Genomic DNA, 26,808 nt, shown 5'->3' on the forward strand with positions numbered 1-26,808 from the left:
GTACGTGCCCGTATGCGTGCGCATGCCATCAGATATGTTGGGGTTCCATTGTCTAAGGTTCGAACAAGATCTGAACAACCATAGGGCAATGCAGTCACATGAGCAGGAAGGGCCACACTACATACCCTTTTTTGGCCAAACAAACCTGTTAGGATTCTGAACCCTAAGGAATTGCAGCCTCTGCATCTACCTCTCCCTCTCTGCCTTGGGCTCAGGTAAGGGCTATTACTTCATACTGACATGTCTTTACATCCAGACATACCTTTTACGTTGCCTTGGAATTCATCATAAATCAATGTGATACAGCTAGAGCAGATATCAACTTGGATGGTTCTTAGCTTGCTCATTATCTTGACCACTTTGTCTCTCTAGGATTGAGAGGAGGCAGTGGGGGAGTGGAGTGCCCTCATACATTTCAGTAACACTTTATTTGAAGGTTACCTACATAAGGAGTGTATAACAAATTCACAATGATATGCTTATGTACTGCTTGGGAATGATTTAGCCACCCTAGTCATAGACTGTTCTCTCTGCTACCGGAGCAACAAGTCTAGGTCCAAGAGGCTTCTAAACAGCTTCTACCCAAAAGCCATGACTCCTGAACACCTAATCAAACGGATACTCAGACTATTTGCACCCCCCCCTCTTTTATACCTCTGCTACTCTCTGTTGTTATCATTTATGCATAGTCACTTTAATAACTCTACATACCTGTACATATTACCTTAACTAACTGGTGCCCCCGCACACTGACTCTGTACCGGTACCCCCCTGTATATCCAGTAGGGCAAAAAAGTATTTAGTCAGCCACCAATTGTGCAAGTTCTCACACTTAAAAAGATGAGAGAGGCCTGTAATTTTCATCATAGGTACACTTCAACTATGACAGACAAAATGAGAAAAAAAAATCCAGAAAATCACATTGTAGGATTTTTAATGAATTTATTTGCAAATTATGGTGGAAAATAAGTATTTGGTCACCTACAAACAAGCACGATTTCTGGCTCTCACAGACCTGTAACTTCTTCTTTAAGAGGCTCCTATGTCCTCCACTCGTTACCTGTATTAATGGCACCTGTTTGAACTTGTTATCAGTATAAAAGACACCTGTCCACAACCTCAAACAGTCACACTCCAAACTCCACTATGGCCAAGACCAAAGAGCTGTCAAAGGACACCAGAAACAAAATTGTAGACCTGCACCAGGCTGGGAAGACTGAATCTGCAATAGGTAAGCAGCTTGGTTTGAAGAAATCAACTGTGGGAGCAATTATTAGGAAATGGAAAACATGCAAGACCACTGATAATCTCCCTCAATCTGGGGCTCCACGCAAGATCCCACCCCGTGGGGTCAAAATGATCACAAGAACGGTGAGCAAAAATCCCAGAACCACACGGGGGGACCTAGTGAATGACCTGCAGAGAGCTGGGACCAAAGTAACAAAGCCTACCATCAGTAACACACTACGACGCCAGGGACTCAAATCCTGCAGTGCCAGACGTGTCAAATCAAAATCAAATCAAATGTATTCATATAGCCCTTCGTACATATCTCAAAGTGCTGTACAGAAACCCAGCCTAAAACCCCAAGCAGCAAGCAATGCAGGTGTAGAAGCACAGTGGCGAGGAAAAACTCTCTAGAAAGGCCAAAACCTAGGAAGAAACCTAGAGAGGAACCAGGCTATGTGGGGTGGCCAGTCCTCTTCTGGCTGTGCCGGGTGGAGATTATAACAGAACATGGCCAAAATGTTCAAATGTTCATAAATGACCAGCATGGTCCAATAATAATAAGGCAGAACAGTTGAAACTGGAGCAGCAGCACGGCCAGGTGGACTGGGGACAGCAAGGAGTCATCATGTCAGGTAGTCCTGAGGCATGGTCCTAGGGCTCAGGTCCTCCGAGAGAGAGAAAGAAAGAGAGAATTAGAGAGAGCACACTTAAATTCACACAGGACACCGAATAGGACAGGAGAAGTACTCCAGATATAACAAACTGACCTTAGCCCCCCGACACAAACTACTGCAGCATAAATACTGGAGGCTGAGACAGGAGGGGTCAGGAGACACTGTGGCCCCATCCGAGGACACCCCCGGACAGGGCCAAACAGGAAGGAGGTGTCCCCTTGCTTAAGCCAGTACATGTCCAGGCCCATCTGAAGTTTACAAGAGAGCATTTGGATGATCCAGAAGAAGATTGGGAGAATGTCATATGGTCAGATGAAACCAAACTAGAACTTTTTGGTAAAAACTCAACTCGTCGTGTTTGGAGGACAAAGAATGCTGAGTTTCATCCAAAGAACACCATACCTACTGTGAAGCATGTGGGTGGAAACATCATGCTTTGGGGCTGTTTTTCTGCAAAGGGACCAGGATGACTGATCCGTATAAAGGAAATAATGAATGGGGCCATGTATCGTGAGGTTTTGAGTGAAAACCTCCTTCCATCAGCAAGGGCATTGAAGATGAAACGTGGCTGGGTCTTTCAGCATGACAATGATTCCAAATACACCGCCCGGGCAACGAAGGAGTGGCTTTGTAAGAAGCATTTCAAGGTCCTGGAGTGGCCTAGCCAGTCTCCAGATCTCAACCCAATAGAAAATCTTTGGAGGGAGTTGAAAGTCCGTGTTGCCCAGCAACAGCCCCAAAACATCACTGCTCTAGAGGTGATCAGCATGGAGGAATGGGCCAAAATACCAGCAACAGTGTGTGAAAACCTTGTGAAGACTTACAGACGTTTGACCTCTGTCATTGCCAACAAAGGGTATATAACAAAGTATTGAGATAAACTTTTGTTATTGACCAAATACTTATTTTCCACCATAATTGGCAAAGAAATTCATTAAAAATCCTACAATGTGATTTTCTTGATTTTGTTTCTCATTTTGTCTGTCATAGTTGAAGTGTACCTATGATGAAAATTACAGGCCTCTCTCATCTTTTTAAGTGGGAGAACTTGCACAATTGGTGGCTGACTAAATACTTTTTTGCCCCACTGTAGTCTCACCATTTGTTATTTTACTGCTGCTCTTTAATTACTTGTTATTTTTATTTTCTGTATTTTTTATAACTGCATTGTTGGTGAGGGGCTCGTAAGTAAGCATTTCACTGTAAGGTCTACTACACCTGTTGTGTTCGGTGCATGTGACTAATACAATTTGTTTGATTTATGCACGGGTTACAGATGTTATATGCGTCATATGAAGTAATGTGCTTTAGGTACCCTGATGCAGATACCTTTCAAATAAAACATTACATTTCTAAAGCCACTGACAGGGCTCTGGCAGGCAGTTGGACATCACCATAGGATAGGCATGACATGAGGTAAAAATTAATGAGTGGTGAAGGGTCTGGGACTCCCCCATCTGTCCTGAAGTACGTAACTGACAGTCCTGTTAGTGCCTAAAGCGGACAGTGTACTTGGCCGCTATCCCAGTTTAGACTCAGTATAAGGTTTACTTCCCTTTCTACTGGTCCGACGAGACCATGACCTGTAGACTCATTGTATCTATAGAAGGGAGTATGGATGAGTGCAATGTTGTGTGGATCAAACCCTCATTAAATACAATTTAGTTATATACAGTACCAGTCACAAGTTTGGATACACCTACTTATTCAAGGGTTTTTCTTTATATTCACTATTTTCTACATTGTAGAATAATAGTGAAGACATCAACACTATGAGATAACAAATATGGAATCATGTAGTAACTAAAAAGTGTTAAACAAATCTAAATACATGTTATACTTTAGATTCTTCAAAGTAGCCACCCTTTGCCTTGATGACAGTTTTGCACACTCTTGGCATTCTCTCAAACAGCTTCATGAGGTAGTCACCTGGAATGCATTTCCAACCGTCTTGAAGGAGTTCCCACATATGCTGAGCACTTGTTGGCTGCTTATCCCAAACCATCTCAATTGGGTTGAGGTCAGGTGATTGTGGAGGCCAGGTCATCTGATGCAGTATTCCATCACTCTCCTTCTTGATCAAATAGCCCTTACACAGCCTGGAAGTGCATTGGGTCATTGTCCTGTTGAAAAGCAAATGATAGTCCCACTAAGCGCAAACCAGATGGGATGGCGTATCGCTGCAGAATGCTGTGGTAGCCATGCTGGTTAACTGTGCCTTGAATTCTAAATAAATCACAGGCAGTGTCACCAGCAAAGCACCCCCACAAATCCTCCTCCATGCTTCACGGTGGGAACCACACATGCGGAGATCATCCGTTCACCTTCTCTGTGTCTCAAAAAGACACGCCGTTTGGAATCAAAAATCTCAAATTTGGACTCATTAGACCAAAGGACAGATTTCCACCGGTCTAATGTCCATTGCCCATGTTTCTTGGGCCAAGCAAGTATCTTCTTCTTATTGGTGTACTTTAGTAGTTTCTTTGCAGCAATTCAACCATGAAGGCCTGATTCACGCAGTCTCCTCTGAATTGTTGATGTTGAGATGTGTCTGTTCCTTGAACTCTGTGAAGCATTTAATTGGGCTGCAATTTCTGAGGCTGGTAACTCTAATAAACCCAATAACTAATAAGGAAAATAATCAAGGAGGTGATGGAGTCCAGGTGAGTGTCAGGTGCGCGGGATAATCAGCAGCCTGATGAACTAGAGACCGGAATTCTGCAATGTATAAAATCGTAAAAATAAATAAAAACCCTTGAATGAGTAAGTGTGGCCAAAATGTTGACTGGTAGTGTTCTTCTAAGAGCAGCTAAGTAATTGATCAGACTGACAATGTCCTCTGAGCAAGTGAACAAGCCAGAGCAAATACTTCAGATGTCGAGAGGAAGATTAAGTGCTGTGATAGTGGGAGGTGATGATGGTAGCTTAGACTATAATAGCTTGTTATTCCATGTGTTTGAATCCGGTATGGGTTACTCTCAGGGATGGAATTTACGGGTTTTAGGAACTGGACAGTCGGGCTAGTAGACCAACATCTTAGAGCCATATTACGTACTCAAGTAAAGGTGTATTTTGTATTTTAGGGTTCAAATAAAACAATGTCAGACACAGAAGTGGAGGAAGTGCAGTGAGTATCATGTTTTTTAAATGTATTATTTAAAAAAATTTATCTTCTGCTATATCAAACTAACAAAATGTTTATTTTGTTTTCATGCCACTTTTGTGAAGGGAGGTAGAAGGTAAGATTTATTTTGGCTTTGTCTGAAAGTCTGTTGATTAAATCGAGGTTTTCTTAAAATTATTATAATTAATTAGACTAGTACAAAATGTATGAAAGTTACTTTACAAAGGTTTGCAAAACTGTATAGCAAGCGAAGATTATTAACATTTTTGAACATTAAAACGGCGGGTCGGGATTGTAGTTCACATGGAGCCAGCTGTGATTCATACTTTCAATTGAGAACCCTAGGGCTGGGTATGCTCCCCTTGGCTTCTTGAGAGCTAGTGTATATGCAAACGCAACTCTATATAATGGATATTTTATTACATAATTATACTTTTATGACCCCATGCAGTAAAACTAAAGGACTTTTATATCCCAGTTAACATACAAAAGGTTAAGCATTATTTTAATTTTGTATGATATCATCAAGCTAAGAGTCACTGTTTTTTTTTTTAATTCCCAGATGGATCTAAGCCTAAACCAAAGTAAGTTTTTAATTTACCACAAAATCATGAGATTCAATTTGACAATGTGACTTACTTGATTAAAGTCTTAAGACCGTGGCTCCTATCCGGAGCATAGGTTGTTGAATATCCTCCATCTCACTCTGTTCAAGGGCAAGTTTTTCCAGGTCACACCAGTTGAGGTCATGCTTAGTCATTTCTGCCTGAACATCTGTTTCTGGGTTGCCCGCTCTTTCTTTTCACCTGACGGATGACACATTTTATGTGATTAAGGATCACATTTGAAGTTTACTGAAATGTGCATACTGAGATTATATTCCATATATTTTTCATTTCCATAGGTTCATGCAAAACCTCTCTGCACCAAAGATGGCTGATGTGGATTTTGATGTGAGTTGAACCATCCAACACACACAAACCATAAGAAAACTCACCGTTTGTGACAGGTTTGCTCTTGCCTCCAGTTGCCATCTGTCATATTAAGCAAGAGGTACCGAAAGTCCAATAAAAAGACAGAATCCAAAAACAAAGTATATCTAGTGATATGGTGTAATATATCATGTCTTACCAAAGCAATTCTTATTAGGAAATCTGTTTCTTCTTTCTGGTGGTCAGGACATCCACAGGAAGTGTCAGGAGAAGGATATGTCTGAGCTCTAGTCTCTGAGTCTCACTTCATCCGGAAGAAGAGCTCATCTCCCTCGTAAACAGGATTGTGAGTCGGCCGTTTTAGCACGTGACTGTTTTCCATAGAAATATAATTAAATTATAACATTTATATTTCTACAGTGCATTCACTGTAAAAAACAACAACATTACAACTAACAAGCAAACATCTAACTACTGTGCGTTTGTGTACATATGCGTAGGAGAAATGCTTCGCAGAGAGGACAGAGCAGTGGAGGGTTCGTGTGGAGAGGGAGAAGGAATGGCAGCTCAGGGTGCTGTAATTTCCTTCTCTCTATCAAACATTTTAGGGGGTCAAACATATTGTGGATGTAGTTTATTTGAAAGATCTCTTGATTGGTCTTTTTTCCCTAATGCTCTGCAGGAGGAGAAAGAGAGGAAGGAGGCAGAAGAGCAACGTAGGAAGAATGATAATGCTAAGAAAAAGAAGGCACTCACTAACATGACCCACCAGTGTGGAGGCATCCAGCAGAAGGTCAGTTTGATATTGTACAAAAACTTCTAAAATATACTATGTTTCCTTTACTATAAATATATGGATAATAGTGTAACAGAGGCCTCCCAAGTAATGTGCGGCAATTAAGATTACCTCCCCAAAAAAATGTAAGAGAGTAATCATATTTCTGATCTTTCAATGCCCAGAGTGAAAACCGTAAAGGAGCCAAAAAAACAGAGGGAGAAGAAGATTCTTGCTGACCGCAGGAAACCTCTCAGCATCGACTATCTGAGGACAAACTCAAGTATGATGGTCTGAAATTGCAAAATGAAACAATTCCCCATTATTACAACAACAACAAAAAAGAGACTAAGAACACTTACACCGGATTGATTGCACTGAACTTGACATCTGACTGAAACCATTCAACTCATTCACACTTGAGTTGTAAGTGGACCACATCTGCAGTCCCAAAGTGTGTACTCAAACACTCCCCCTCACAGACTCAAAAGGAATGGACTGGTCATGATTGCACCAATCCAATGATTTTACATGAGCGAGGGAGAGTGAACAAATGCACACTTGAGTGAAGAGTAGATAATTAGAATGAACAAAACTGCTGTAATTGACATCCACTGGCACCACAGGGCTGGCTTACTACCTGGCGAGCATGGCAGGTTTGAGATTAAGCTGGAATTCTTTCCTGCCCCTTTCAGCATCAAAGTTCACGTCAAGAAGATGGGCCAGGTGAGGTAAAGGAGCAATCGCTAGTCAGGTGAACCACCACGATGCTAGGGATTGGTCCACGATGTGTGTTCATCTGTGTTCTGTCGAGGCATAGCTTTTCTTAACGCTGTGCCACGCCATTTTCCCCACGTGGGCCGACCCCGTAGCAATTCAAGTTCTAACCAATGAGCTTCAGCTCCTCGCATGAATGACAACTAGCAAGAGGCCAGCCTAGTATTATATAATGAGGTTGCAGGGTGGGCCCAACATCTCAGTGGACACGAGCGAGAACTGATATGGTGATGTATGAAATGATGCTAATGTGTTAATGGGACAATTGATTGCAAGAACAAACTAGTAGTAGTTTAAGGGATATACATACTTTTTAAAATAAACTTCTTAAAGGATTAAGCCTTAAGACTGAATGAAACACAGAGGGTGAATGGGCAAGACAAAATATTTAAGTGCCTTTAAACCAAGTAAGGTAAATGCCAGGTTTGAGTGTCAAGAACTGCAATGTTGCTGGGTTTTTCACACTCAGGTTTCCCCATGTGTATCATCAATGGGCCACCACCCTATGGCCATCCAGCCAACTTGACAACGGTGGGAAGCGTTGGAGTCAACATGGGTCGGCATACCTGTGGAACGCTTTCGACACCTTGTACAGTCCATGCCCTGACAAATTGAGGCTGTTCTGAGGGTAAGAGGGGAGTAACAAAACAGGTGTCCCTGTTGTTGGTGTTAACTAAATTCACATACTACTATACCAAATTTTCATTCGCCAGTGAGAGAGACCAAGAAAAAAAAAATATATATATATATATATATATATCACATGGGCCATGGATAATTCAGTAGTTGTAAACACATTGTGTTTAGGCATGGTCAGGAGTAAACTAATCATGAGACTGTGTGTGTGTGTGCGTGTGTAGCATACATTTACATGTTAGGTGAAAAATACAACAAATCACACAAACTGACCCAAAAAGTATGTGTGAAAGAGTGGTATTTCTCTCTGGGAAAATCAACACAAATGAGTTACCATGTAATGACATGTTCAACAGTAGCATAGACAGCGACACATGTAGATAGACAACCATGATCAAAACAGACAGCATTTAAAACACTGCATCCAGCCAGAGACTACAGTAAACATCTAAGGTTTGCCATTTCTAGCTTTATTTTAACTACATTTAGGGACAAACATTCTTCTTTAGGTTTGCCTCACACCTTACATGGTATTTACTGTACTTACATATGAAAGATAATTTGGACAGTAGAGCTCGTGTGTGTTTGTGGTGCAGGCAAAGATATGTACTGCCCTTTGTGTACATAATACATCATAAAACTATATTCAAAACGTACCTCCCGATTCTCCACCCATCTCCAAAAGTGTGCACTTGTACACTCCTTGTCATGGAATTAACAATGGGGGAAGCTCCCTTCTGCCAATGCTAACACTAATCTAACACTTAAAATCCAAGACAGCGTGTGCACACTTCAGGAGAAGGATGGAGAATTGAGACGCTTTAAATAAATTGACACCAGTGCATTTAAGTTGGCCATCTCTGCACTGCAGTCCAGGAAGGTTTGAGAGAACAGGGCTTAGGGGAAGAGTATAGGGCATAGTGTCCATGTGGGAGGGAGAGCGTATGGAGGTAGAGGCCCTCACCACAGGTGTGTTTCTCTGATCTCAGCAATCACCTGACTGGCTTTCTGCAAGGCCTGTGGACATAGGATGGAGAGGGGGTCAAAACTTTCATAGAAATTCAGCAAGAAAAGAAACGTCCTCTCACTGTCAACTGCGTTTATTTTTTAGCAAACTGTAAATATTTGTATGAACATAAGATTCAACAACTGAGACTGAACAAGTTCCACAGACATGTGACTAACAGAAATTGAATAATGCGTCCCTGAAAAAAGCAGGGGTTCAAAAATAAAAAGTAACAGTCAGTATCTGGTGTGGCCACCAGCTGCATTAAGTACTGCAGTGCATCTCCTCCTCATGGACTGCACCAGATTTTCCAGTTCTTGCTGTGAGATGTTACTCCACTCTTCCACCAAGGCACCTGCAAGTTTTCAGACATTTCTGGGAGGAATTGCCCTAGCCCTCTGATCCAACAGGTCCCAGATTTGCTCAATGGGATTGAGATCTGCGTTCTTGCAGGAAATCACGCACTGAACAAGCAGTATAGTTGGTGGCATTGTCATGCTGGAGGGTCATGTCAGGATGAGCCTGCAGGAAGGGTACCACACGAGGGAGGATAATGTCTTCCCTGTAACGCACAGCGTTGATTGCCTGCTGTGACACACCTTCCCAGACCATGACGGACCCTCCGCCTCAGACCATGACAGACCCTCCACTTCCACATCGATCCTGCTCCAGAGTACAGGCCTCAGTGTAACGCTCATTCCTTCAACGATAAACGCGAATCCGATCATCACCCCTGGTGAGACAAACCCGCGACTCGTCAGTGAAGAGCACTTTTTGCCTGTCCTGTCTGGTCCAGCGACGGTGGGTTTGTGCCCATAGGCAGAGTTGTTGTCGGTGATGTCTGGTGAGGACCTGCTTTACAACAGGCCTACAAGCCCTCAGTCCAGCCTCTCTGACTATTGCAGACAGTCTGATGGAGGGATTGTGCATTCCTGGTGTAACTCGGGCAGTTGTTGTTGCCATCCTGTACCTGTCCCGCTGGTGTGATGTTCGGATGTACCGATCCTGTGCAGGTGTTGTTACATGTGGTCTGCCACTGCGAGGACGATCAGCTGTCAGTCCTGTAGCGCTGTCGTAGGCGTCTCAAAGTATGGACATTGCCCTAACCACATCTGCAGTCCTCATGCCTCCTTGCAGCATGCCTAAGTCACATTCACGCAGATGAGCAGGGACCCTGGGCATCTTTCTTTTGGTGTTTGTCAGTAGAAAGGCCTCTTTAGTGCCCTAAGTTTTCATAACTGTGACCTTAATTGCCTACCTTTGTAAGCTGTTAGTGTCTTAATGACCGTTTCACAGGTGCATGTTCATTAATTGTTTATGGTTCGTTGAGCAAGCATGGGAAACAGTGTTTAAACCCTTTACAATGAAGATCTGTGAAGTTATTTAGATTTTTACGAATTATCTTAGAAAGACAGGATCCTGAAAAAGGGAAGTTTCTTTTTTTTGTTGAGTTTAGATACAAATAGTATGCGTACGTACACACATGTGCGCACACACACATTACCTTGAGCATGTCTGCAGCCTCATTGCGTCTCTGGGCCATGTCTTCAGACTCAGTGAGCAGGTCATCTAACAGACCTGCCTTATACAGCTGACCCACCAGCTCACTCTGCAGGCTGTCTTTCACATGGTTCACTAAGAAGTGCATCACCGCCTTGGGCACGCTGAAGGGAGGAGCGCAAAGGGTGAGAGAAGTATTGAAAGGGTGGATGAGAGAGAGTGAGAAAAAAAAATGGGACTCTTAAGTGCAGAAAACAACAGATCTTTAAGCAATCGAGACGGCACCAAGTAGAAAGGAGAATAAAACACAGAAACTATTTTAACATCGTACAGAAACCACAGGAGAGGGAGTCTAACAGCAAGTAAAGCAGAGCAGCACCATACCTGTCCTGGATGTTTTTCCTGACGATGAGGAAGTAGGACTTGATGAGTCTTTCGATGACCTCACAGTCCCTCTGCTCTCGAGAAGACAGCTTCCTGGAAACAGGAACAGGCTGGGGGATACACAGAGTCAAACAGACCAATCACTTATGTGCTACTTCTCAGAGGTCATTAACATTGTGTTGCTATGGAACTTGTTTGGACTTCGAGCAGTAGCTAGTCCCATTCCATTCCTACCCCTCCTTGGCCCTAACCCTTCAATGTCTGCAGATCTGAAGGCGCTGGATAGGCATAAGCAGAGTAGTGAGACGTATCCACCATATTAAATGGCTTACACATCACAGTTCTGCTCATCATTTGTGGACAGATTTACATCAACATAACCGGTACTCTAGAATCTGTCAGGAAGGCATGGGGTAATGCACAGCAGTAGTTCCAGTGTTTTTCATCACTGGTTATTTAGAGACGTTAAGATTTTGAAGGTTGTCATTTTTAAAAAACTCTTTATTAAGTTTTACACACACATACACACACACAAAGCAATATAAATAATATACTCAACTAGAAAAAAATACAAATAATACATTTAAAAAAAGAAGCTTTAAAGATACCATACTTTAGACAAGTTAAACACACCAGGCAGAAGGCTAAAGGTTAAAAGGGCAATCTATAGTACAGGGACAGAGCAAACACCTCACCATTGTTGCTGTAACCAGTCAAGGGATAGGGGTGGAAAAATGCAACCACTCACAGACAGTCACGGCCACAGACCGACCATCCACTGGACCAAAAAAAAAAAAAAAAAAGTTTACAATGCTTAAAATAAAAAATAAATAATCATTTTATGTAGGCGTGAACAAAATGTAAAAATAATAATAACTGGGAAAAACAAGCTCCCATTTCAGTCTCTGCCCGGGCAAGATGAACAAGGCATCCGCAGGTCAATCAATAAACACATCAACCTTAATGACCCCCCCCCCCCAGACAAAACACAAAGAAAAGCTCATCCAACCCTTAAGTCACAGGGGTGTCATATACAGGCTTATTTTCGTTTTAATAGGAGTGCCATCAGAGAAAGGACTGTTTGAAGTAAGACCGGAATGGAGCCCAAGCCTCATTAAACAGTTTGAGGTTCCCAATATTCATTCCCAGAAACCTGATTTTATGACAGCCCCAAAACATATGCAACAGTGTGGTTCCATTTTATATCTGACACAGGTAGGATCAAAATCAGAGAATATTTTTCCAAGTTTTGCCCCCGACCAGTGGATACGGTGAACCACCTTGAATTGAATGAGGCTGTGTCTAGTGCTAAACGAGGACACCCTGTGCAGCACAGATTCCCAGGTGTGTCTTCCCCAAGTTCCTCCTCCAAATGCTTTTCCCATCAAGTCTTTAAAGGCACCAAAAGAAGGGTTCTGTAAGTCATGAATGATTGCATGTACATCTGAAATGGCGCCCCTAGGAAACTTGTTCAGCTCCAAGATGCTCTCTATAGCTGTAATCGCAGGCCTATGGGGAAATTCAGGTGTGTTAGCTCTGACAAAGTTCCTAGTCTGGAGATAGCGGAAAAAGTGGGATTGGGGGAGGTTGAACTTTTCCTGCAGCTGAGCAAAAGAGGCAAATGTATCATCAAAGAATAATTGGGCTAGTGAGGAGAGGCCTAGTGAGTGCCAGATGGCAAAAGCCCCATCATTCAAAGATGGAGGAAATAAAACTTTCTGATTGATTGGGCCTGATAGAGAAAAGCCTCGGAGGCTAAACGGAACTGATTCCAAATTTTAAGGGACTGCTTTACAATTGGGTTGACACACCTTTTGCCTAGGGATACTGGGAGAGACAGGCACAACACAGACGAAAGTGCAGCAGGTTTACACGATTCAGACTCCATCTGGACCCAGAGTGGTCTAGGGCCAGTAGGATCAGTCTACAGCCAGTACAGAAGGGCTCTGAAATTTGCAGCCCAATAGTATGTCTGAAAATTTGGTAGAGCTAAACCCCCCAATGACTTAGGCTTCTGTAAATGTCTACCAATCTGTGGTACCTTGCCATCCCAAATAAAATGCATGAATGTTTGATCCAGTGAAATAAAAAAAGACTTGAATAAAAATGGGTAAACACTGAAAATAAAATATATAATTTGGGTAACACTCATTTTAAATGACATTAATCCTTCCTATAAGAGAAAGAGGTAGCGAATTCCAAAAAGTAAAAGATTGTTTCAAACTGTCTGCTAGAGCAACAAAGATTTCCAGAAATAAATTTGAATATTTCCTTGTCACTTTAACTCCCAAGTAGGTGAATTGATCCCGGACAATCCTAAACTGAGAACTTGTAAAAGAGCACTTTGAGGCAGCCTTGTTTACAGGAAAAAGCTCACTCTTGCCTAGATTCAGCTTGTACCCCGAGATTGATCCAAACTTTTTAAGAACAGATCAGGCACGTGGCAATGAGGTATCAGGGTTAGAGATAAACAAAAGAGGTCATCAGCATATAACGAGATTTTCTGCTCTAAGCCCGTTCTGATTATACCTTGAATGGCATCATTAGAGCGTAGTGCAATGGCGAGAGGCTCGATTGCCAAAGCAAACAACAAGGGGGAGAGTGGACAACCCTGTCTGGATCCGCGGTGCAAGGGAAAATAGTCAGAGGAAAAGTTGTTAGTCCATACCGAAGCCATTGGGGAAAAATAAAGAATCTTTATCCACGCAATGAATTTGGGGCCAAAGCCAAATCTATAAAGGGCAGCTGTTAGGTAATCCCACTCAACGCGGCCAACGCTTTTTCCGCATCAAGTGAGACCACCACCTCCGGGGTCCTCCGACGCTGGGGAGTACAGTATATTCATAAGGCGCTTAATATTGAAAAACAAATGCCTATTTCTCACAAAGCCAGTCTGGTCAGAGTGTATTACTTGGTGCAGCGAGCCTTCCATACGGATGGATAAAAGCTTGGCTAGGATTTTGTAATCACAGTTTAAAAGTGAGATTGGGTGATGGGATCCACATTACAGGGGTCTTTGTTTTTCTTTAATAGTAATGAAATTGAAGCCTCATAAAGTCTAGGCGGTAGCTTTGAGGTATTAAGGCACTCTGCAAATAGTCGAGACAAGAATGGGCAAAGCAGACCAGAAAACGTCCTGTAAAATTCGGTTGAAATACCATCCGGACCCGGTGATTTACCACTTTTCATTGCGGATACTGCTGTTGCAATCTCCTCAGGTGTAAATTCTTCTTCTAGACAGTCATGGGAGTCTATCAATTGAAGGCATATTCAAGCCATTAAAGAAGGAATCAATCAGCAAAGCGTCTTGAGGGGATTCAGAGGTGTATAGTGCAGAGTAAAATTGTTTGAATTGATCATTGATCTCTTTATGTATAACTGTGGTGGCACCAGACGGGGCCCTTATCTGTGGGATTAAATGTGAGGCCTCAGATTTACGGATCTGATGTGCAAGTAGTTTACTGGCCTTGTCCATACACTTTGTATCGAGCTCGCAAGAGTAACTGTTCAGCTTGCTTGGTAGAAAGCTCATCAAATTCAGATTGGAGTAGTTGGCGCTCTTTATGCAGATCAGAGGAAGGATCTGTAGCATACTTCTCATCCAGTGTGGCTATGGACTCGCTCAGGTCCCGAAGTTGCTGAGAGCGAACTCTGTTTTGGTTGGCTGTATAAGAAATAATTTGGCACGTAGGTATGCTTTGAGAGACTTCCATATGGTAGAGCATGACCTACCTGGTGTTGAATTAGTTTCTAGGAATAAGGTGATTTTTTAGAAGAAATTAAATTGACAAAGTCCTTTTCTGAGAGTAAAATGGGGTTGAGGCGCCCTTGATAACACATATGAGGTCGCAGGGGAAACTCAAGCACTAATGGTGAATGGTCAGAAATAACAATTACTCTCGTAAATACACTGCCGAAGGTTAGGCAGAAGTTTGTCCAAAAAGAAGTAATCAATCCGGGAGTATGGTTGATGAACTTGAGAATAAAAGGAATACTGTCTATCTATAGGATGAAGGAAACGCCAGGCCTCAATAATAAGTAGGGCACATTTAGATGGGCCTGTAGTTGTTCGTGAGGACTTGTCAAGAACTGGGGACATTTTACAGTTGAAATCCTCCCCTAAAATCAACAACTGAGAATCTAAAATTTGGTATAGCAGACAAAAAGGAAGAAATGAAACTTTTGTCATCCCAATTGGGAGCATAAACACTAGCCAAAACAAGAGGGGTAGAAAACAGTTTACTGGTTACTATGATGTATCGTCCCTTAGGGTCAGCAATAACCTCAGAAGCTACAAAGGGAGTAGCTTTAATCAACCAAAATGGCAGCACCTCTTGATTTACTATGAAAGTTAGAGTGGAAGACTTGACCAACACAGTCCTTATGCATCCTAAAATGCTCACCAGTCCTCAAGCGAGTCTCTTGTAGAAATGCAACATTTGCATTCAAACCCTTTAAGTGTGTCAACACCCTTTTACGCTTCTATGGGTTATTAGCCCCTTTGATGTTCCATGAAATGTACTTGATCACATTATTTCGGCCCCTCTGGGCATTCCCGTTATTCAACCCTGTCATTAGAGCATAGAATGGAAAAGCGATGAGCACCCAAAAACCCCAGAATAATTATTCTCAGAGTAATAATGTACGGTGGTAGATGAAAAAGTACAGAAAAAAAACTAAGATAGAATGACAACATCGGAACTGAACAATTCAACCCCCCCCGACAATACCTCCCCAAACGAGGTACAAGCCTAAATAGAACATGTTCTCTCCACACAGTATGTCTGTGAGAGCGGCCTTAAACCTAGACCCACAGTCCCGCTCTTTAAAGTCGCGTTTTGTTAGTGGATCAAACAGCAAAAAGAGAGATTTTTAAATTTAAAAAAAGCGAATCCCCTGTGTAAACGAAATTACAAAAGCACCCCTTGTAGATGTGTATAATTATATTCCCAGTCTTATAACAGGCATTGAGAGAGAAAATAAATCAAATGTATAAAGGCTCTCAGCCAAAAACCTAATTTGAAGTAAGGAAATCGTAATAAGACAATCAATAATAATAATAGTCTAGTTTGACACAGGCAACGTACAACCAATACCAAAAAACTGTGTGCGCATTGAACGTTTGCTGGGCATAAATGACGCTCAAAACTTTAAAAATTGAAGTGAGACCCCAAAAAATGTGTAGCCTCGGGAAGCATTTACTGGGTCAATGCAAATGGATGCAGTAAACAAATAACCAAAAATATTTTGAATCACTGAGCCACTATGTAAACAAACTGAATAGGTGAGTGAGACAGCCTAGAAACAGGAGTTAAGTAAAACCTCAATACAATTAAATTATAATGACTGAATGCTTGTAAGGCAAGCACACGAGATGATCAAAACATTAGATCACATCAAATAAGCCTGAATGGGTTCACCAACTACACAAGAATAGTATGTTATAACTAAACATAATTGTACCACAGGTGGGCTACTTACTATCCACAGTTTGCACGCAACAGTTGCTGATCTATGAGCAGTTCAAGACATCTTGATGTGACGTTGAATGTGAGCCATAGCCTCATCCGGAGACTCCAATGTGTAGTCTTTACCGTCATGAGATCGCAGTCCATACTTCACTCCTGGATGGTCCCGTAGTAGTTTGGCCTGTCCGAAAGCTGCGAGCTGCCTGGAAACAGTGGGAGAGTAGTCCTGGTAGACAGAGAAGCTCTGTCCTTGAAAGCTCAGTGGTATTGCGGGCTCGTCAGAGAATCTCAATCTTCTCATGAAAAAAGTGCACTTGAAGAATTGTCACAGGGCCTCTCACCATCCCGGGGCTTTGGGTGCAGCGACCGGTGGGCACGATCAATCATCCTTCAGCAGCCCTGAAACGAAATCTGTGGCGCGAGTCTTTTCCGCTGACTCTGGGACCGATACAAGTCTCAGGTTATTGCGGCGAGAGAATCCCTCAAAACTCACACAGCTCTCCTTCACCTTTTTCAAATCCGCAGCCAGGAGTTTCACGTCAGCCTCCAGGGATGTAGTTAAGTCGGAGACATTAGTAGCGGAGTTCTCCAGTGCTGCAATCTTTGTAGTGTGCGACACCGTTGTTGCTTTGAGTGATGTGATTGCTGGCACCGTCTCATTCAGCAGGTTGGTTAGATCTGCTTTTAAAGTATCAGAAACCTCCTGTATTTGGGCCTCAATCGTAGCAACTACCTCCGTTTTCATTTCAACTATCTCAGAGCGTATGTACATATCAGCGCCGCCAGGCCGCACCCCCAGGTAAAGTGTGAGTCCCCGGGTCCTCAGACTCAGGAGAGGGCGGTGATGAGTGTGGGTCTTGTAGGCCGGGTTCTCTCAAAGTCATGCTTTTGGCCTTATGTTTCGTCGACATGCTGACTTTCGGAAGCAAAGTAGTCTTGGTTTTTACGGAAAAGGATCACCAATCTAATATTTGAAAATAAATACGGTTCTGCTGCAAAATTCACATAAACTTTAAGAATACCACGGGAGCAAACGGAAAACACGTCAGTCGCACATGGCGTCCCTCCAATTCCCCGGGTTGTCATCTTTTAATTTTCGGACGGGGAGGAGACATTCGGCCCATAACTTGCAGAGGGGGTGGAGCGCCTCGTTCCGTTCTACCATCTCCTGTCACGTGTTGGACCCAGAACTTAATCGAGCAGCTGACTAATTACGTGAGACTTTAGTTTCGGGTTAGCCAAGATCACAGTTCTGCAAACATCAAAAGGTATAGTGATAGAATCGGGACTGAGTATCTGACTAGAAGTGATTACCCACCACATCCAGCAGGTTGACAGCATGGCCCCTCTGAGGGCTGGCAGGGTTGGAGGTCTGGAGCATGGATCTATCTCCACCCATCCCCTCATCTCCCTTCTTCAGCATGCCCCTCCAGTTCCCCGTCCCTCCATCCTGATCCCCCTGGGGACCCCCACCTGCAGCCTAGAGACAAGGAAATAGACAGACAGACTGGTTAGAGATCCTGTCTAGTGGTTTATTCAATGGTAAGGATTCATCCTTTACTTATACAGTTGTCTCCTTGAGATTAAAAATCTATTTTACAAGAGAGAACTGTTCCAAGACCGCAACAATCAAAATGCTCGTTAGAATATATTCCCAAAGATGGAGCATGCTTGTGTCAGGGCTATTACATCACCTTAGGCTTGTATGATGTAACATCTACAGACTATAAAGCCATATCTGTAGATACATATACTGACTTTCTGGATTAGAAATGGCACTCTGACAGAGACAGGGCCATATCGTACAAAAAGATCACTCCAGGACCCTTCCTCCGTATAGAAGCACACATGCCGGAAAGAGGTGTAAGATGGGGAATGTAATGACAGAATCAAAAGTTCATCCTCAGGGGGTGGAGTTAGTTAGGGTGGGGGCTCATCAATTTATTAAAACACATCTGTGGGACTTTGAAGGGGAACAGATGAGGGGAATTCAGAATTGCGCCCTATACAAAGTAGGATCGTCTACAGGTTTGCAGAGGGGAGTATGAGGGTGGGTCAGTGGAAAGTCCATTGCAATTCAGTCAATTCAGGAAATTAACTGACATTTTAAGGAACTATTGAAAACAGGATTTTCAGTTAACTTCCAGAAATGAAATGGGCCCCAATCTTGGTTGAGGTAGGATGCAGGCAGGACCATGCAGGCATTTGGTGGGTGAGTGGCACACAGTGACACACCTTGGGTCCCTCTCCCTCGGGGGGAGGAAGCTCAGTGGGGGAGAGAGACTGACCACCTGGGCCCTTAAAGGACTAGAGAGAGAGAGAGAGGAGGAAGAGTGGACAGAGTTCGAAATAGGACCTAAGAAGCCAGCAACAGAAGAAAAACTTTACTGAATGAGCTGCGACAGTCTGGTGTGGAATCAAAACAATATATGGCTTATATCTCTGCTGTAAAAGGTAGAAATCTTCACTTGGCGCAGTAAAGAAACAGTCTTTGTAGCAATTCAACAAATCAAAAGCACAATGAAAGAGGGAGAGTCTTGTGTGTTCTGTTACCTTTTCCCTGGGAACCGAGGACGGAAGCTCTCTCATTCTGTTGCGTCTCTGTTCCTAGGAGACAACCATTACTACTGATTAACAACGCAGTTACAATACTTCTTGTGCTTTATAAGAAAGTTAGAAAACACAGAATGAAGTTATTTCTAAAGCTGTGAATGTGTCTTACCTCTATGTTGTTGTTCATGAGGCCACAGGCATCAGCAAAGTCAGGGTGCTTGGTGTTAATATAGGCCAATTCTATGGCCACCAGGTTGTGAACCTGAGGAGGAGTTGGAATGAGTGCACTAAATATAAGCAAACGCACTACAAGTGGAGCAGAGAACATTCAAGAAGAATCCATTTGAAATGCAGTGGAAACCCGAAAAACGTCTCACCATCTCATTGGTGACCGGTAACCGTTTCCTGAGGAGGGATGTGACCACTTCTACTATGGCATCGTGGAGCTTTGGAAACCTCAACAGCTCCTGGAGAGAGAGAGATAACACTCATCAGTGACTGTGGTCAGATGTCAAGAGTCATAGCAAGTGTTGATGTGAATGTGTGTATGAACAGGCTACCTGGGTGCTGCAGTTGCTGTGTGTGTGTCTAGTCTACCTGTGTGCTGTAGTTGGAGCAGTGTTGGATGATCCTCTGCATCTCCTCGTGGACCAGCTCTACACAGCGCAGACTGGGATCCTCCAGTCTCTTTACCTGTCTCTTCACAAGCAGCTCAAACGACACCTCGGGCACAAACAGGGCAGGCCGCGGGCCCTACACACACAGACAGGAGACTACATTACCCAACAGCTGCGCTGGCTAACAACCCGCAACTCATCTCAACTCACAATAAATCCATGCTGCTGCTCCAGTTTCAACTGTTCTGCCTGCGGCTATGGAACCCTGACCTGTTCACCGGACGTGCTACCTGTCCCAGACATGCTGTTTTCAACTCTCTAGAGACAGCAGGAGCGGTGGAGATACTGTCAATGATCGGCTATGAAAAGCCAACTGACATTTACTCCGGAGGTGCTGACCTGTTGCACCCTTGACAACTACTGTGATTGTTATTTGATCATGCTGGTCACTTATGAACATTTGAACAGCTTGGCCATGTTCGGTTATAATCTCCACTCGGCACAGCCAGAAGATGACTGGCCACCCCTCATAGCCTGGTTCCTCTCTAGGTTTCTTCCTAGGTTTTGGCCTTTCTTGGGAGTTTCCTAGCCACCGTGCTTCTACACCTGCATTACTTGCTGTTTGGGGTTTTAGGCTGGGTTTCTGTACAGCACTTTGAGATATCAGCTGATGTAAGAAGGGCTATATAAATAAATTAGATCATTCTACTCTACAAACAAACATTTTTATTTATTTAACTAGGCAAGTCAGTAAAGAACAAATTCTTACTTACAATGACGTCCTAGGAACAGTGGGTTAACGGCCTTGTTCAGAGGCAGAATGACAGATTTTTACCGTGTCAGTTCGGGGATTTGATCTAGCAACCTTTTGTTTACTGGCCCAACGCTCTAACCACTAAACTACCTGCCGTCCAATACAGCTACAGTCGTATGAAAAAGTTTGGGCACCCCTCTGAGGCTGCATAATCATTTACTCTGTCGCCACAGAAAATGATCGCAGTGGCATGCCATTCATTTTCTAATAAAAGCTGAGTACTGGGGTATTGTCCAGACAAAGAGTTTTAGTGTCACAATATTAAGTTGTATGAAATTAAATCAGATGTGAAAAATAGGCTATGCAAAAATGTGGGCACCCTTGTCATTCTGTTGATTTGAATACCTGTAACTACTTAGCACTGATTAATTGGAACACACAATTGGTTTGGTGAGCTCATTAAGCCTTGAACTTCATAGACAAGTGCATCCAATCATGGGAAAAGGTATTTATGGTGGCCAATTGCAAGTTGTTGTTCTCTTTGACTCTCCTCTGAAGAGTGGCAACACGGGGGCCTCAAAACAACTCTCAAATGACCTGAAAACAAAGATTGTTCAACATTATGGTTTAGAGGAAGGCTACAAAAAGCTATCGCTGAGATTTAAGCTGTCAGTGTCCACTGTGAGGAACATAGTGAGAAAATGGAAGACCACAGGCACAGTTCTTGTTAAGGCCAGAAGTGGCAGGCCAAGTAAAATATCGGAGAGGCAGAGGCGAAGGATGGTGAGAACGGTCAAAAACAGCCCACAGACCACCTCCAAAGACCTACAACATCATCTTGCTGCAGATGGTGTCACTGTGCATCGTTCAACAATTCAGCGCACTTTGCACAAGAAGAAGCTGTATGGGAGAGTGATGCGGAAGAAGCCTTTTCTGCACACGCCACAAACAGAGTCGCGTGAGGTATGCAAACGCACATTTGGACAAGCCAGCTTCATTTTGGAATAAGGTGCTGTGGACTGATGAAACAAAGATAGAGTTATTTGGTCATAAAGGACGTTATGCATGGCGGCAAAAGAACACAGCGTTCCAAGAAAAACACTTGCTACCCACAGTACAATTTGGTGGGGGTTCCATCATGCTGTGGGGCTGTGTGGCCAGTGCCGGTACTGGGAATCTTGTTATAGTTCAGGGTCGCATGGATTCCACTCAATATCAGCAGATTCTTGGGAAAATGTTGAAGAATCAGTCACAAAGTTGGTCCAAAATACCTTCATCCAGACACTCATTAGAGGCTATGGGAAGCATCTAGAGGCTATTATTTTAGCAAAAGGAGGCTCTACTAAATATTGATAAGATTTTTTCTATTGGGGTGCCCAAATTTATGCACCAGTCTGATTTTGTTTTGATGCATATTGCACATTTTCTGTTAATCCAATAAACCTCATTTCACTACTGAAATATTACTGTGTCCATCAGTTATTTGATAGATCAAAATGAAATTGCTGATCCAAACACACAATTATTTATAAATGGAAATCATGGAAATTGTCAGGGGTGCCCAAACTTGTTCATACGACTGTAAAATATGAGTCTGTATAGATAAACATACTGAACAAAAATATATAAAACACAACATGTAACAATTAATGATTTTACCGAGTTAGAGTTCATAAAAAGGAAAAATAAATGTGTTCTAATCTATGGTTCTAATCTATGGATTTCACATGACTGGGCAGGGGAGCAGCCATGGGTGGGCCTAGGCCCAACCACTGGAGAGCCAGGCCCAGGCGATAAGAATATACCAACACTTTACATGTTGCGTTTATATTTTTGTTCAGTTTAGTAGCGCACAATACAGTATATAGCATTGCACACTCACCGTAGCATTCCTAATAGCTGTCAGCACGTCTATGGTGGTCAGACCTCCTAGTGGGTCCACAGACTCCAGCGTCCGACCAAAAGTCTCATGGAAAATATAACAGATTCGCGCTCCGCCACACCTGAAAGAGAATGGTCCACTGTTACATATACAAGCAACAAAATGTTTAACATTTGTGATCAACGTATTAGCCTAGCTAATTTAGCTCACGTAATCTTCCCACGACACTGCAAAAGCTTCAAATTGGTTGACTTGTGATGCTATAGTTGTATGCCCCCTTCTGGTATCTAGAGGTACAAGGATGTTTGAAAAAGGTTCTCCATCCTTCCCATCTATCTCTTCAAATAAATGAAAAAATAATAACACACATACATATATGTGTGTGTATGTATATGTATATAGAGTGCCTTGCGAAAGTATTCGGCCCCCTTGAACTTTGCGACCTTTTGCCACATTTAAGGCTTCAAACAAAGATATAAAACTGTATTTTTTTGTGAAGAATCAACAACAAGTGGGACACAATCATGAAGTGGAATGACATTTATTGGATATTTCAAACTTTTTTAACAAATCAAAAACGGAAAAATTGGGCGTGCAAAATTATTCAGCCCCCTTAAGTTAATACTTTGTAGCGCCACCTTTTGCTGCGTTTACAGCTGTAAGTCGCTTGGGGTATGTCTCTATCAGTTTTGCACATCGAGAGACTGAAATGTTTTCCCATTCCTCCTTGCAAAACAGCTCGAGCTCAGTGAGGTTGGATGGAGAGCATTTGTGAACAGCAGTTTTCAGTTCTTTCCACAGATTCTCGATTGGATTCAGGTCTGGACTTTGACTTGGCCATTCTAACACCTGGATATGTATATTTTTGAACCATTCCATTGTAGATTTTGCTTTATGTTTTGGATCATTGTCTTGTTGGAAGACAAATATCTGTCCCAGTCTCAGGTCTTTTGCAGACTCCATCAGGTTCTCTTCCAGAATGGTCCTGTATTTGGCTCCATCCATCTTCCCATCAATTTTAACCATCTTCCCTGTCCCTGCTGAAGAAAAACAGGCCCAAACCATGATGCTGCCACCACTATGTTTGACAGTGGGGATGGTGTGTTCAGGGTTTAGAGCTGTGTTGCTTTTACGCCAAACATAACATTTTGCATTGTTGCCAAAAAGTTCAATTTTGGTTTCATCTGACCAGAGCACCTTCTTCCACATGTTTGGTGTGTCTCCCAGGTGGCTTGTGGCAAACTTTAAAAGACACTTTTTATGGATATCTTTAAGAAATGGCTTTCTTCTTGCCACTCTTCCATAAAGGCCAGATTTGTGCAATATACGACTGATTGTTGTCCTATGGACCGAGTCTTCCACCTCAGCTGTAGATCTCTGCAGTTCATCCAGAGTGATCATGGGCCTCTTGGCTGCATCTCTGATCAGTCTTCTCTTTGTATGAGCTGAAAGTTTAGAGGGACGACCAGGTCTTGGTAGATTTGCAGTGGTCTGATACTCCTTCCATTTCAATATTATCGCTTGCACAGTGCTCCTTGGGAAGTTTAAAGCTTGGGAAATCTTTTTGTATCCAAATCCGGCTTTAAACTTCTTCACAACAGTATCTCGGACCTGCCTGGTGTGTTCCTTGTTCTTCATGATGCTCTCTGCGCTTTTAACGGACCTCTGAGACTATCACAGTGCAGGTGCATTTATACGGAGACTTGATTACACACAGGTGGATTGTATTTATCATCATTAGTCATTTAGGTCAACATTGGATCATTCAGAGATCCTCACTGAACTTCTGGAGAGAGTTTGCTGCACTGAAAGTAAAGGGGCTGAATAATTTTGCACGCCCAATTTTTCAGTTTTTGATTTGTTAAAAAAGTTTGAAATATCCAATAAATGTCGTTCCACTTCATGATTGTGTCCCACTTGTTGTTGATTCTTCACAAAAAAAATACAGTTTTATATCTTTATGTTTGAAGCCTGAAATGTGGCAAAAGGTCGCAAAGTTCAAGGGGGGCGAATACTTTCGCAAGGCACTGTAAGTATTTGATACATCAGAAAAGCAGAACTTTATATTTGGTACAGAAACCTTTGTTTGCAATTACAGAGATCATACGTTTCCTGTAGTGCTTGACCAGGTTTGCACACACTGCAGCAGGGATTTTGGCTCACTCCTCCATACAGACCTTCTCCAGATCCTTTAGGTTTCGGGGCTGTCGCTGGGCAATATGGACTTTCAGCTCCCTCCAAATATTTTCTATTGGGTTCAGGTCTGGAGACTGGCTAGGCCACTCCGGGACCTTGAAATGCTTCTTACGGAGCCACTCCTTAGTTGCCCTGGCTGTGTGTTTCAGGTCGTTGTCATGCTGGAAGACCCAGCCACGACCCATCTTCAATGCTCTTACTGAGGGAAGGAGGTTGTTGGCCAGGATCTCGCGATACATGGCCCCATCCATCCTCCCCTCAATACGGTGCAGTCATACTGTTCCCTTTGCAGAAAAGCATCCCCAAAGAATGATGTTTCCACCTCCATGCTTCACGGTTGGGATGGTGTTCTTGGAGTTGTACTCAACCTTCTTCTTCCTCCAAACACGGCGAGTAGAGTTTAGACCAAAAAGCTCTATTTGTGTCCCATCAGACCACATGACCTTCTCCCATTCCTCCTCTGGATCATTCAGACGGTCATTGGCAAACTTCAGCAGGGCCTGGACATGCTCTGGCTTGAGCAGGGGGACCTTGCGTGCGCTGCAGGATTTTAATCCATGACAGCGTAGTGTGTTACTAATGGTTTTCTTTGAGACTGTGGTCCCAGCTCTCTTCCGGTCATTGACCAGGTCCTGCCGTGTAGTTCTGGACTGATCCCTCATGATCATTGATGCCCCACGAGGTGAGATCTTGCATGGAGCCCCAGACAAAGGGTGATTGACCTTCATCTTGAACTTCTTCCATTTTCTAATAATTGCGCCAACAGTTGTTGCCTTCTCACCAAGCTGCTTGCCTATTGTCCTGTAGCCCATCCCAGCCTTGTGCAGGTCTACAATTTATCCCTGATGTCCTTACACAGCTCTCTGGTCTTGGCCATTATGGAGAGGTTGGAGTCTGTTTGATTGAGTGTGTGGACAGGTGTCTTTTATACAGGTAACAAGTTCAAACAGGTGCAGTTCATACAGGTGATTTTCTGGAATTTTGTTTTAGATTCCGTCTCTCAGTTGAAATGTACCCATGATAAAAATTACAGACCTCTACATGCTTTGTAAGTAGGAAAACCTGCAAAATCGTCAGTGCATCAAATACTTGTTCTCCCCAATGTATGTATGGCCCAGTACAGTCAAAGATGTGATGTTCCTATGATGTTCCTATATATTTGGTATGAGGCTGGAATAATACTGTGACATTTTGGAAATGATAATGCCTATTAGTGTAAGAGCGGTTTGACAAGACCATCTGAAATGTCAGCTTGTTCAGTGGGATGGAGTTCAGGTCTTCCATGGTGACATAACCAGGTGGTAAATGAGTTAATAGACCAATAAGACAGAATTCCATACCTCTCTGCTAATATCAGCCAATCCCCCCCCCACTCAGACCACTCCTAGAGTCCTATCAAAAGTCTTGCCTGAGAAATTGCCCTCTGTTATGAAGCAATTTTTTAAATATTTTTTCTTACCATTTTAATTGAAAACAATAACTGAAAGGTACTTAATTGTTACCCAGAAATGATTTGATAGAGAAAAACACCTGCATTGGAAAGAAGAAGTTACTCACAATTCTGTTGTCTCTATGTACTTGGCGGTGCCCTCGATGGTGTGGCAGTACTCTGCAGCAAACTTCGTGATGAGCTGGAGCAGTGTGGAGCTCTGGTCCTCTACAGGTTCACCATAGCTGCTCAGCAGGGACTGGTACTGGGCCGCCAGCACGTTGATACGAGTCTTTAGCTCCGGGAGACAGTCTCTGATGTGGTGCATCAATAATCTGGCAACAAGGAGAAGAATGAGAAAGTAGAAAAGGCAACAGACAACATGATAGTTGTTATTTCTAGAGTGACATTACACTCTAAAATCATAGTTGGTGAAAAGTACTCTTCTGTTGAGGCCTTGTATGCCTAATATATAATTTCTTTCTCATTCCCAATGTTCCTTCTAAACTGCGCGCGTGCAGTAGCCCCAAGACTGCAGCGCAGAGGAAAGAAATCAGCCCACGGAGAAAAGCACGAGATTAGAAAGTTAAGTTCAGAGTTTTCCCTGTTAGTTAACTTCTTCGATATAGGGGGCGCTCTTAATTTTTGGATAAAAAACGTTCCCGTTTTAAACAAGATATTTTGTCACGAAAAGATGCTCGACGATGCATATAATTGACAGCTTTGGAAAGAAAACACTGACGTTTCCAAAACTGCAAAGATATTGTCTGTGAGTGCCACAGAACTAATGCTACAGGCGAAACCAAGATGAAATTTCATACAGGAAATGCCCCAGATTTTGAATGCGCTGTGTTCCAGTGTCTCCTTATAT

General features: G+C 42.9%; 1 protein-coding gene and 1 long non-coding RNA gene across 3 annotated transcripts in view; both read right to left on the minus strand.

Annotated features, from left to right (window-relative positions):
- Nucleotides 1-968: 968 nt before the first annotated feature.
- On the minus strand, nucleotides 969-6,259 carry LOC135525224 (uncharacterized). The gene is made up of 3 exons (XR_010453094.1): nucleotides 6,160-6,259; nucleotides 5,668-5,834; nucleotides 969-1,895 (listed from the first exon to the last, which is right to left on the minus strand). It is a non-coding gene; the product is annotated as an uncharacterized LOC135525224 (long non-coding RNA).
- A 2,338-nt stretch (nucleotides 6,260-8,597) lies between these two features.
- Nucleotides 8,598-26,808, minus strand: part of LOC135524083 (dynamin-1-like protein) — a 31,207-nt gene continuing 12,996 nt past the window's right edge. Inside the window, exons 9-19 of one of the 2 annotated variants that reach the window (XM_064951270.1) lie at nucleotides 26,066-26,272; nucleotides 22,313-22,433; nucleotides 19,657-19,812; nucleotides 19,437-19,526; nucleotides 19,229-19,321; nucleotides 19,060-19,113; nucleotides 18,742-18,813; nucleotides 17,825-17,986; nucleotides 11,039-11,148; nucleotides 10,659-10,818; nucleotides 8,598-9,165 (exon numbers count right to left, since the gene is read on the minus strand). In XM_064951270.1, the coding sequence (XP_064807342.1) occupies nucleotides 9,109-9,165; nucleotides 10,659-10,818; nucleotides 11,039-11,148; nucleotides 17,825-17,986; nucleotides 18,742-18,813; nucleotides 19,060-19,113; nucleotides 19,229-19,321; nucleotides 19,437-19,526; nucleotides 19,657-19,812; nucleotides 22,313-22,433; nucleotides 26,066-26,272 (1,282 nt within the window). In that variant the 3' untranslated portion in view covers nucleotides 8,598-9,108. The remainder of the gene's footprint in view (nucleotides 9,166-10,658; nucleotides 10,819-11,038; nucleotides 11,149-17,824; nucleotides 17,987-18,741; nucleotides 18,814-19,059; nucleotides 19,114-19,228; nucleotides 19,322-19,436; nucleotides 19,527-19,656; nucleotides 19,813-22,312; nucleotides 22,434-26,065; nucleotides 26,273-26,808) is intronic. The other variant, XM_064951271.1, reaches the window with a different exon arrangement.

Source organism: Oncorhynchus masou, chromosome 31, assembly GCF_036934945.1.
Source record: "Oncorhynchus masou masou isolate Uvic2021 chromosome 31, UVic_Omas_1.1, whole genome shotgun sequence".
Classification (NCBI taxonomy): Eukaryota; Metazoa; Chordata; class Actinopteri; order Salmoniformes; family Salmonidae; genus Oncorhynchus; species Oncorhynchus masou.